Source organism: Syngnathus acus, chromosome 6 (assembly GCF_901709675.1).
Source record: "Syngnathus acus chromosome 6, fSynAcu1.2, whole genome shotgun sequence".
NCBI classification, from domain to species: domain Eukaryota; kingdom Metazoa; phylum Chordata; class Actinopteri; order Syngnathiformes; family Syngnathidae; genus Syngnathus; species Syngnathus acus.
In genome coordinates this window covers 2,288,422-2,300,608 of record NC_051092.1, presented here as the reverse complement: position 1 = coordinate 2,300,608, position 12,187 = coordinate 2,288,422, and the positions used below count along the sequence as shown (strand labels likewise).

General features: G+C 43.9%; 1 protein-coding gene across 1 annotated transcript; it reads right to left on the bottom strand.

Annotated features, from left to right (window-relative positions):
* Positions 1-162: 162 nt before the first annotated feature.
* slc6a15 (solute carrier family 6 member 15) lies at positions 163-10,818 on the bottom strand. The gene is made up of 12 exons (XM_037255073.1): positions 10,646-10,818; positions 8,407-8,862; positions 6,462-6,619; positions 6,240-6,366; positions 5,942-6,123; positions 3,410-3,520; positions 2,786-3,027; positions 2,506-2,698; positions 2,179-2,371; positions 1,937-2,096; positions 1,663-1,825; positions 163-1,570 (listed from the first exon to the last, which is right to left on the bottom strand). The coding sequence occupies exons 2-12, from the start codon at positions 8,711-8,713 to the stop codon at positions 1,187-1,189; spliced, it is 2,220 nt and encodes a 739-aa protein (XP_037110968.1). The 5' UTR covers positions 8,714-8,862; positions 10,646-10,818; the 3' UTR covers positions 163-1,186.
* Between the last annotated feature and the right edge of the window lie 1,369 nt (positions 10,819-12,187).

Sequence of the window (12,187 nt, the reverse complement as noted above, 5' to 3'; positions counted from 1 at the left end):
TAATGGTTCCTATCTGTGGTTTACATTACACGCAAGGGTAAGAATAACTTAAATGTTAAAATAAACTATTTGAAATTTTAATGTTCTCATTATGACATTTTTGCTTCCTGGTTTAAACCTTCAGGCTTATAGTCGGCATGGAAAATCAATCAAGACTTTGACTCGTGTTTTTGGGTCAGATTTTAATGTCGAAGAAGAGGAAGGGGAAAAAAGACATTTCTTTGCTGTATGTTTTCAAGCCATTTGATGGACAGAACAAACTATTTACAAAGACAAGGACTCGGTCCTCATGAACACATTAGTTAAAAAAAAACAATGACGTTAATAATGACGATTTGATGACTGAACCTTAATTACATTTATCCAAATAACGCAGATAAATATATTTATATGATATATACAGAATACTGAAACTATACAAACATGGCGTATTCTATAAATGACGATGTAGGCACTCGTTAGCCTCAACCCAATCGTGGAACTTTTTGAATGTACACGTTCTCTCGCACACACATTCTTACTTTCTCATGTAGGCTCGGTGGCACGTCCACCTTATTGCTCACACTTTTGTATTCAGTAGCACGGACGAGTGATCCAAAGATGGACTAAGTGCGGGAGGGGAGGGGGATGGCAACAGTCACACGATCGTCAGACACAACATTAGGTACACCGGGAAATTTCTTTTGGGGTAGTTTTCATATCTTGCATCGGTTGAGGGGGGTTAAGGTGATTTTTTTTTTTAGTTTAAACGTTTCTAGTAAACGTTAATTTGGAGTTTGGCGATCCTTGACCCGATTTGGCCAGCAAGAGCATTAAATTCATTTTTAAAAACCAATAAAGCAAATATTTCATTTCATTGAATTGATAAAATAATGGCAGATCGCACTCATTCAGACCTTAAAAAAAAGGCATTTCAAGAAACCCCTTCGATTGGATGCCTGTCTAATAGAAATGAACCCTGAACATTTTTATTTTTAGAGGCGGGATGGTGTCAAGTGACTTCTGCTATGGTGTGCCTAATGAAGTGACCTGTGAGTGTATATTCCCTGCCTAGGATTTGTTGTTTTAAAATGTTAAGGTTCAGAGACGACAAAGAAGAAAAGATAAGAAATAAAGCAGCTAGGCTGTTTTACAAAGACTATGCGGTACACACATGGAGGACTAGACGGGAAGAACGGGGGCCGCACTACAAGTCCGACTCGGGCATGTCCGGCACGTCGGCCATCAGGTAGCCGATGCCGTAGCGACCGTTGGGCGCGGCGTCCGCCTCGGGACCCCCGCCGGCGCTCTGCTTGCGGTAGATGCCGTTGGCGAGCATGGGCGACGGCACCTCGCTGGGCGTGGTCTTGGCGTGAAGGAGGCTGGCGTCGTCGCCTTCGCCGGGCACGCTGCTCTCCTTGATGATGCGGCCCTTCTTGTAGGACACGGCCGAGATGCCGCCGGCGCCGTCGTCGATCACGCTGAAGTAGCGCAGCGCGAAGACCACCGGCACGGGCAGTATGGCCACCACCACCAGGGAGATACACACCGCCACGCCCCATGGAGGGAAGCCCACCAGCTTCTCCTGGGCCTGTTAGGGTCGATCGATACAGAGGAAGAACAAGCATTGAGGAACCAGGTACAGTATTCCCCATAAATACTGCACGCACACGTGTGACCGACCTGCTCCTGTATCCAGGCACTGTAACTGGGCGGCGTCTTGATGAGCTGGACAAAGCTGGAGCATAGCAGAACCAGCAGCAGGATGGGCGTGATGAACTTCCACATGTAGTAGTAAAAGCGGTACGGCCTGAAGCCCAGCATGTCCTTCAGGTCCTCAAAGAACCTGATGGAATCACAACACAGGTGAGCTCACCCTAGTCGGATAAATATAAGTTTTCTGCACGGTTTTTGAGTGGTTCGAAAAAAAAATCATCTGAAGTAGCGAAGGCCGTACTTGTCGATGCCGTAGAACCAAGCGACGGCCAAGTTCTCCAGGATGACCACGATGAGCAGCGGCAGCGTGGCCGAGTAGTCGTCAAACATGGTAACATAGTAGTTGCCCGAGCGCTGCACGAACACCAGCCCGAGGGAGAAAGCCAGCACGCAGCAGCCCACTGGCGGGAGGGAGGGGGTCAGTCACAATATTAGGAACGGCTTTCCCAACTCCCAAGCGACATAATCATGAGTTTGGCTGACCCGTCAAGAGTTCCTTGCGCACTTTGAAGGTGTCGATGAGCGGCGTGAGGATGCCCTCGATGGTGCCGAACATGCTGCCCAAGCCCAAATTAATCAGCATGAGGAAGAACATGACCGACCAGAAGGGAGAGGCCGGGAAGTGCGTCATGGCCTCCGTGAAGGCGATGAACGCCAGGCCTGTGCCCTGCACTGCCTGGTGGGTGGGTAGGGGAGGGGGAGGAGAGATTGGTCAGTGAAGGGTAACCACTTCGTATTCCCCAAAAAATAACAACTCAATACAACAAGTTTACTTTTTTTCCTCCAAGTACGATCGCATCTCGTCCATACCTTGTTGAGCTCGTCCTCGATACTGCAGGACTCCAGTCCGAGTTTGCTAAAGTTGTCCTCCTTGACTCCTCGGATGATGTCGATCATCTGATGGTAGTCGTCCACGCTCACCTTTTGACTGAGGTTGATGTGGTTGGGGATCAGGTTGGCCTCGATGCCGTTGCCCAGCAAATCCGCAATCTTGTTGCTGTTGCTAAAACAAACAAAATCAAGACAAAATGCAGTTATGGATTTTTCAAATTTATGTCCTTTGATATTTTCAGGGTGGAACAAGACTCACAGCAACACGCATCTGTCGTTCATAATGTTGGCTTTGAAGCCGAGCACGGCGAACACCACCAGGGTGGCCAGCACCGATGTGAAGAAGTTGATAAAGGACACCAGCACGGCGTCAAAGTGACAGTTGTTGTCGCGCTTGTTGTAGCTGGAGAAGGCGATGACGCCGCCGAAGCCCAGGCCCAGCGCGAAGAACACCTGCGTGGCCGCCTCGCGCCAAACCTTGGCCTCCAGCATGAGCTCCAGCTGGCATGCAAGCACACACACGGAAGGGAATGGTGAGTTTGTTTCTTTTGATCACATGGTGTTTTATGTTGTAGACACAAGGGGGCGTCAGAGCACCAAAGAAACGGTGGTAGGTCTTCTTGTTTCTATGGTGATAGAAGCTACAGCAGAATTTACAGCCTTGGAAGCTGATTGGTGTGTTATTGCTATCAGCCAGTCAGCAGACTAAGATTATTTTTTTAATTAAATCAGTTTTTACTCCAGACGGGGTATTTGCTGTACTATTGGTACTAAAAAAAAAATTCTTTTTTCTATGAGCACTCCCGTTGATCATTCTTCCTCAAAAGTGTGATGTCTTGCTGAGCTCAGAAGGAGCGTGGGCAAAAAGACATTGCGTCCGTACCTTTGGTGTGAACATGTGGCGAATCCCGTCCATGGAGCCCTCCAGGAGTAGCGAGCGAACCAGGAAGCAGATCAACACCACGTAAGGGAACAACGAGCTGAAGTACATCACCTAAAAATGCAGGCACAGCGTAGGTCACCAAAACATTTAAAAGACAACAAATAAATTGCTATTTTGTAGCAAAATCTGAAGGACTAGTTTATCTAGAAATTATCCCGAGAAAATGGCTAAAATTAGTTTCAAATGTTCGCTTGCAACCATTTTTTAAAAAAAGACAGTGTATTATTATTTTAGTCGTTAATAGTTTTTTTGTATCTTTATATCAACAGAAATGATCAGGTCACCACACCCGACATGCCCTCCAGTCAGTAAATTCAACTTAAATAAACACACAACACAATCACGAGACAGAAAAAAAGCTACACAAACATTCATTTGGGATAACACAAACAAGTAAACATGTACTGTGTACAGCAGGCCAATGTTGCAGGTGGTATTTTCATGGTCAAATTATGACACACCTATTCAAGTTATGCCCCCGAGTAATATTTCACATAGCAGCAAAGATGGCTATCTTCTCAAGGGGTTTGTGTCCATGAGAAGTGAGAAGGTCACACCACAATTTTGTGTGTGTACAATTTTTAAAATGGTGACACTAAGTCCATGCTGTGTTGTGCTCAGTTAGCATGGTATGCTAAATTCGTTGCTACGTTAGTTTAGCAAGCGCTACAATTTATAGTGGGGCATTATTGTGTCCATCTTTAAATTATTTCTACTAACTTTGATGTATCCTACTTAATTTGCCTTAATCACTTGCTTATGTAACCAATAAAGTAACTTGTAATCTTAATTGCTTTTAAAATCTAATTTAAAGGAGTAAAAAAAGTAATCAGACCACTTTTTCAAGGTAACTAGGGCTACACTGCTGATAAGCAAAATTGACTTTGGAGGCTGGATTTCCTAAAAATGAAGGCGTACAACTGCACCCAACGTGAGTCATCAAACTTGCTCCAACCTGACGTTATGCAAGATTTACAAAGTATTAGTCTTGCCTAAACCATCCCCCCCCATTTCCCTCCCCATGAACCCTGTCCTCAAATCTCCGAAAATCAAGCCAAGCCGAAAGAGCGCGTGTAACCACGACAACCAGATCCCTTTCAGCCCACCCGCGCTCACGCGAGGATATTCCCTGAAAAAAAAAAAAAAAAAAAGTCTTTGTGCACACGGGAGGAGAGACTCCATTAATATTCTTTTGTGCTCACACTTGCGAGACGCCTCGTGGGGGGGCGACTATCGGGGAAGTTTGAACTCCTCGACCCCAAAACCTGTCTGGACACACCAGGTGAAAGATCCACGTTATCTTCAGAAATGATTTCCACCGATGTTTCTCAATGACTGCACTAAAATAGAGCAAAGTGGCAGTGGGAGATAGCGTCTAGACAATGGCGGCGGCTATCGGCCACATTTCAAGCGGCTGAAGCCAAACAGGGAGGGGAGGGTCTGGCGCGACAAATTGGCACGGCAGAGACCACCGCTGTTGAGGGCATCCATCTTGTTTTGTCCAGACAGTAAGACAGTAGTCGCGATAAAACCACAGCTAATGACGACGCCAAGGCAGTCTGCCTGACACGGACAACAAAAAAGCCTTCGTCCCCTCGACTGCTAAAACAAAAAAACGGTTAACAGTGCAATTGATATTGTACCGTAATTTTCGGACTATAAGTCGCACCGGAGTATAAGTCGCACCAGCCATAAAATGCCCAAAAAAGTGAAAAAACCCCATATATATGTATATAAATCGCTCCTGAGTATAAGTCGCCCCCCCACCCAAACTATGAAAAAAAACCGCGACTTATAGTCCGAAAATTACGGTAGTAAAGTTATGTAACGGTCAGAAAGCGATCAGTACACATTATTTGATCCATCATTAGCGTACGCTGTAGTCGAGGCATGACGCAAGAGGAGGGGATCAAACCGAATTCAAATGTCAAAAACATCAAGAGCTTTCCTCGTGCCCATTTCTTCCAATTAGCTCCGGCTTGACCCCCCAGAACATCCGACGTCTAATACTTGTCATGTGACAAAAAAAATGGAATGATAAAAAGGAAAAAAAGAAAATGGAGGTAGGAGAGGTCTTAATCCTTCCGGATGCTAGTCACGTTAGCGTCAGCTTTGATGCTGGAGGTCAGCGTAGCTAGGTGAGCTTAAGTATCCAATCCCTTCCAGGAAAATCACATGAGCGACCGAGGATGACACAAGTCGTTAACATCGCTCCATTTTACGCTCCCCCTAAAGAATATTAACACTTTGTTCCCATAACATTGCCACTTTTTCGTTGTATTAGCGACCAGACAAGACATCCATACAGTTAGCGCGCCGTAAGTCTTAATGTTCGCTAACGACGTGTGAGAGGATTTTTCAAGAAATGGCCTTTTGTTTTACAAGTACCGTTCCCAATATCCAGCATGACACTTAACCTGGCTATGTAGGCTGAAACCTTTCCCCCAGTTCCCCCCAAGAGGTTAAGCATACCTTCCCGGACGACTGGATGCCCTTGATCATGGCCAGGCAGACCATGGACCAGGCCCCCAGCAGGCACAGCGTCATCTTCCAGTTGAGTCCTCCGCTCTCGGAGATACTGTCCGAGATGTCCAGGGCCTCGCGGTACCAGTAGTAGGTGGTGGCCGAGCTCTTCTCACACTCGGGCACCACAACTGCGCGATAAAAAGTAGCTTTTTTCTTTCAACCTATTTAAATGTAACATTATAACTTTATCGTGCATGTTGTGACATAGTAACCCTCACTGATATAATCATAACATTAAACTTACATGTGCTGTTCTTGTTCTTGACCAGCGGACACTCGTGCCATGGCAACGGTTGCTGGAAGGACTGTGAGAAGTAGAAGAGGCTCCAGCTGATGATGACGTTGTAGTAGAGAGCCACGAAGAAGCACACCTGCACAGAGCGTCTATTATTGGTCCATCTAAGAGGTGTTAAGGATTTCAACAGCAGAATTCATCAGCTAGCAAGCTAACGGTTTAGCGACTCACCACGCAGCTCGCGAAGCCGATACCCCCAAGTCGAGGGCTGATGTAGTTCCACACGCCGATGCTGCCCCGACGGATGCGCTGACCCACTGCCAGCTCCAGGAAGAAAAGCGGGATGCCAATCAACACCAGCAGGATCAAGTAGGGCACCAGGTAAGCCCCTAAGGGTCAAAATAACACAAGCAACACACTTGGTTTCTTTCAACAATACTGTACAGGTGCAAAGATGAATCGATTCATTGACGATGAATCGATTATCAAATGAATAATTGAAGAACCATTCGTCATAGCTTAGCATTAGCTTCCGGTTTGATATGATGAGGTTCATCTCACTAAATTAAAATGAAGCAGGAAACTGTTCACGTTTTGACCCACTTTCACAAGAGGTGGGTTATTTTTAAGAGGCACCCTGATTCAATCAAATGTTGCAAGTGCCTGTCTTCAAGGAGGTTTCATCCGAGATGAAGTCCAAAATGACTCGGAAGTGGGATTACTATGAAGTCTCCTTGAGAATTCAAGTCTTAGTCTAGCTTTTGGTGTTCTTCCGTGTGCACTCAAAAACCACAAAAATCAGTTAGAGCAGGATTGCGTCATACCTTTCAAAATGCCGTGATGAAAGCCGTTTGGCATTTTTTCAAACCCGCTAAAATGACTGTTGGCATTGTTGACATTTTTAGCTATTGTGCAATCTGCCCACGTGTGTATTGTATTGCTGGTAGTTTAATCCGTGGCCAAATAGTGTTTTGTTTATCGTTTCCTCAGACAGGATGTTCTTTAAGTCCCAATGCCCCTCCCAGGTGTAACGCCTGTTGTCTTAACAATTAGATCATCTTATTCAATTTCATTCCTGGGGGTCTTTGACATCAGTCAGCATCAAACCCGCATCCACCTTCCTCCCAGGTGGTCTCCCATTGTCTTTCCAAAAGCAAATATTATCATATTAGAACCTTTTATCTTTCGACCAAAAATAGCCTCTACGGTCATGGTGGATGTTGTATTAAAAATCTGTCAGTGTATCACATTACTGTGGATGTTAAGATCATTAATGCTGAAAGAAATCGTGACATTTAATCCAAAAAAGCATTGCCACGGCCTCACTATATACTCCTGTTTTGGTTAGCAACCGCACTTTGTTACATTCCATTTGATTTATAGTAGAAACTTCACTTCCTTTCTCCCTTGCTGGACCCCAACCAGCGGCTGAATCACTCATTGACTCAGTTGAACAGTAGCCCTGAGTCCTTTTTCCACCCGGGCCTGGGCTTTCTTAAAGAGACAGTAGCACATGGCCTGTGGCACCACGAAAGGACATTTGTATCTTATAATAGATGAAAACTAATGACAACATTGAGGTTTCTGGTGTGTGTGCATTTTGGTTCTGGGGCTGCGTAGGTCCCAGACGTGTCATTTTAATGAAATTACACTTGACCACAGCGGGGTGGACCAGAGCTGTTTAAAGCAGGCCTGACTCGCTAGGTGACTCAAGCGAGGAACGACCTGACTCACAGCATGAGTGTGTCACACACCTTACTGTAAAGGAGCAGAAATGTAAAACACACACAGAAACTTAATCGAGAAAATTAACAAAACCATAATGTGCAAGGTGATGCTGCTTTACTCTTGTTGGTTTTGGTATTTTTTTTGTTTTGTTAATCAAACAAAACCATATAAACAACAACTAAGGGTGTAATGTTACCCGAACCCCGAGCAACAACACTACTAGGACACATTATTGCAAAAATAAAATGGACTTGACTTCCCTTTTAAGATGCCATCTCTACCATTACGTAAGATCAGAGACGGACAAGGAGCGGTGAATGAATTACGCATCAACCGAGAACAGAGACACAATGTTTTGAAGCGACCTCTCGTTTGTCTAACGGTCGTCATGTGTCGTTTAACAGCTCCCACGCACATAAATATGGATGCAAGCGGTCATTGTGCTCACCTCCGCCATTCTTCTGGCACAGGTACGGAAACCTCCAGACGTTGCCGAGGCCTACGGAGAAGCCCACCTGGGCCAGGATGTATTGCAGCTTGCTGTTCCAGGCCGGCCGCTCCTCTTCCTCCTCCTCACCGTCGGAGCCGCCCTCTTCCACGTCACCCTCCTTGCCGTCGCCGTCATGGTCGCCGATGATCAACGAGCTCTTCTTGAAGGAATCGTCGCAGGCGTCCTCGTTGGAAAGCAGGTCCCGGGCCGATTCTGTGACATCGTCGTCAAGCTCTCTCTTGACGGCTTTGCTGTTTTTGGGCATTTGATAATGCAAACGAGGGCGAGGGATGCCACGTGCTTATTGTTGGTGGGTTACGGTTGCGCAATTGTCCCGCCTTTCAACTTTTCAGTTTGTCGGAGTCCGTGGGATTTCGAGGAAAGACGTTTTTTAGTTCGGCATTATCACCAGATCTGTGTAAGACAATGGGAAAATTAAGCAGCAGATCACACAGACAAATTCAAGCATTTTCAATTCAGTCGCCATTTTGTTTTCTCGCAACTGCATCTCAGTTCACAAACGTTGCATACAGAAAAATAAATTATTTCCCTTATTTTTTTTTTTTCCATTCTGGGATTTGCTATATTTGAAACAGCCAGTTCTTTTTCCGAGCATTAACTTGTAACCCCAAAAACCTTGAAAGCCTCGCTGTGAGCAATGCTGTTTCGAGAGGGTCTAAAGTATGCGCTATATTCTTTATCTTTGGGATATTCTAACCAAAGTACATCACAGACACATGGGAACTGTGGAAAAAAATATATGTTTTTTTTCCCATGAAATTTCCACGTATAGCGGAACTATGAAAACAAGCCGCATGGCTGGAGAAGTGGTGGGAGTGACACTATCGCATTTCTCTCACTTTCTAAATAAATGATTGGGGGTGGGGTATTTACATAACGAAACCGAATCAAACTGTTTCATTTTAAGATGTACCGATGCACACCTGGTAAAAAATCTGTTTGCTGTTGCTGTTGATCTATTGGGCTTGGCGAGATTTTACATAGGAATAAATATGACAAAAGCTACGTATTGAATCGTATCGTAACCTCACTGAATCGAATCGTTCCAATTCAAAATATTCTACCGTACTATTTTTGAATCATATCGTACCCCACGTATCAAGACACATTACCACTCACATGATTTTGGATTATTTTTGGGACACATCCAGAGGAGATCATGCAAACTCCAGAGATTCGAACCCAGAACCTCTCCTTTGTGAGTAAAAGTTCACCTTGCTGCTTCATATTTCAAATGATACATCAATTTACTAATAAATTATATGTATAAAATATATCAAATTGATTATTTTACAAATACAGCATATTCTTAATTGATCATTTCCAATTGACCATTTAACAAATACGTACACAAACAAACAAACAAACAAACAAATAAATAAATGAATAAATAAGCATTTTTTTAGGTGGAGCAGTAACATTCATGCAAAACATATGACAGGACTTTTAATGCAAATATTGGGCGAGTCGATTTTTTAAAAAAAAAAGCGGGGTATACTTTGTTCTCGGGTTTGCTTTATCTTACACCCCCGTTCGCGTAAAAAAAAAAAAACAACTCATACAGAGAACTGACTACTGTACAATAAATAATGAGGGCCTATTTAAATCATAACACGGATTATTTTAGTAAAAGCACTCTATTTGGGTAGTCTCGGTCTGTGCAGATTTACCTAATACATTTTCTGATGGTTTGAGTGATGTGGGGAAAAGACCCAAGGGTGTGGACGACGCGCCACGCGCAACATCAGGCCATTTTGGTTCATATTCTTTTCTCCTTTGTCGAACACAAGGATTTAGAACACAAGGATTAACACGATTAATAGATTTACATAGTTCCAGATTAGCCTATCTTTCCGCGGAGGATGCTGAGTAACGGGAAATCTTATACGGCGCCACGCATGGTGGTTTAACCAGGCCTTAGTGTGGAAAAATGACATCACAGCATTTAGATATGTACAAAATTTAGAAAATGCGTAATTATAGGCCGTGTGATCCGTTGACGAGTCTCACAATGTGCCCTTTATGAGCCATCCTGCCTCCTAGGCGTCCGCGTGTGGTATTTCATCATCCCATCCACGCACGCGCACGTTGGTACCCCAGCCCTAACCCAGTCTACATCACATGCACGCGCACGTATGCGCACTCATCCTGGGGATGCTCCGTAGGGCGAACTCACCTAATGAAGACAAAAAAAAGGCCGAGAAGAAACGAAGACGTCTCAAGGGATGAAATTGTGCGAACACATACACGGGGCGGACATTATCACTCGTTCGAAAAGCGTCTAACGTCGTTGCGGTGTGCTCCGTGTTCGGTGTGTTCTGGCTTGCCGGTGCCGCTCTAAGACAGTGTCTCTTCGCTTGCCAACGGGCCGTACCACAACAATGAAACTGAGGGTGCTACCTCTCACTTTCAGCTTCGTCAAATGATTACATCCCAGTTTCTAAACCACAGTGTGCCGTCATGTCACGTTAGCCTGAGCTTAATACACGATTAAAGCTATTTGAGCACAACTTTGTGGAGATTCTACCGTCTTGGAAGCAGAAATTCTATCCGTAACTCCCCCGTTTTCTTTCAACTTTGGTACATTCCACTACTAGCATGTCATTACCGAAAGGGGTTGGCACTAAAGCGCAATGTGGCTCTGTTTGTAAACCGCACAGGAAATATACGTACTCTTTGAAGATACTGTTTTTTACACTCTTTTTCCACATTTAAAAGGTGATCAAAGTGGTTATTTGACATTCATTTTACGAGAGAGGAAGCCTCAAAGTGAAACTACTCATTTGTCCATTTTGTTTCTCAAATGAAGAAACAAAGTTAATGAATTAATAATGGTGGACTGCATAAATGAGAATAGTTACTTTTGATAATAGAAAATTCTGATTATTTGGCCAAGATTAGATTGAAACAGGCGTCAAAAAGATTTCCTTAATTGATTATTGTTCATGTTTTATGTTATGTCTTCTATAAAGCGCTTTGTTGATACAGCTGCAGTCGTGAAAGTGGTTTATAAAATAAGATGAATTGATCACAGTTAGTTAGTTTGGTTTATATGACTGGTTTTGAAAATGTCAACATTGCCTTCTTTCCACACATAACAAAATGAAAGTACTACATTCATGATTTGTTGCGAATGAAGGACGGTTTTCATGCTGCTCTTCCTCCAGGCAAATTGATCTTTTTAGACTCCACACATTCTCAGTACAGTTTGTCTTATGATTAGCTTGGTGGAAAATAGGAATGGACCATTCTTCCTTCAAGGCATAAATACTAGATTTTTCACCCTAAATATTAAGTATCATGCTCAAGCTCAGAAGCTCAAGCACTGGTGGCGTTTAGATGACATGAATATTTTGTGGACCTCTGGCAGGACCACACTTGTCCCAAGGTAAACAGACTTTCACCTTCAAATATGAAAGTAAGATCTCAGATGTAAGAAAAAAAACCTGAATGACTTGTCACTCAACTATTAGCCATCGCTTACAATACACTTTCTTTTTTTCCTTTCTGTCTCCTCTTAATAATTTGCTTTGGCGTGTTGTGTTGTTTTGCAAGGATGTGAAGTATCACACCTGACTCACCGACTGACTCAGCAATGAGACAAGCTAACATCACATAACCCCTGACGGAACTCATCAAAAACCATGCTATCTAGAAAATCCAAATTACAAACATAATCTGACTAAACTAACTAGCAAGACAGTAACCAACCAACTAA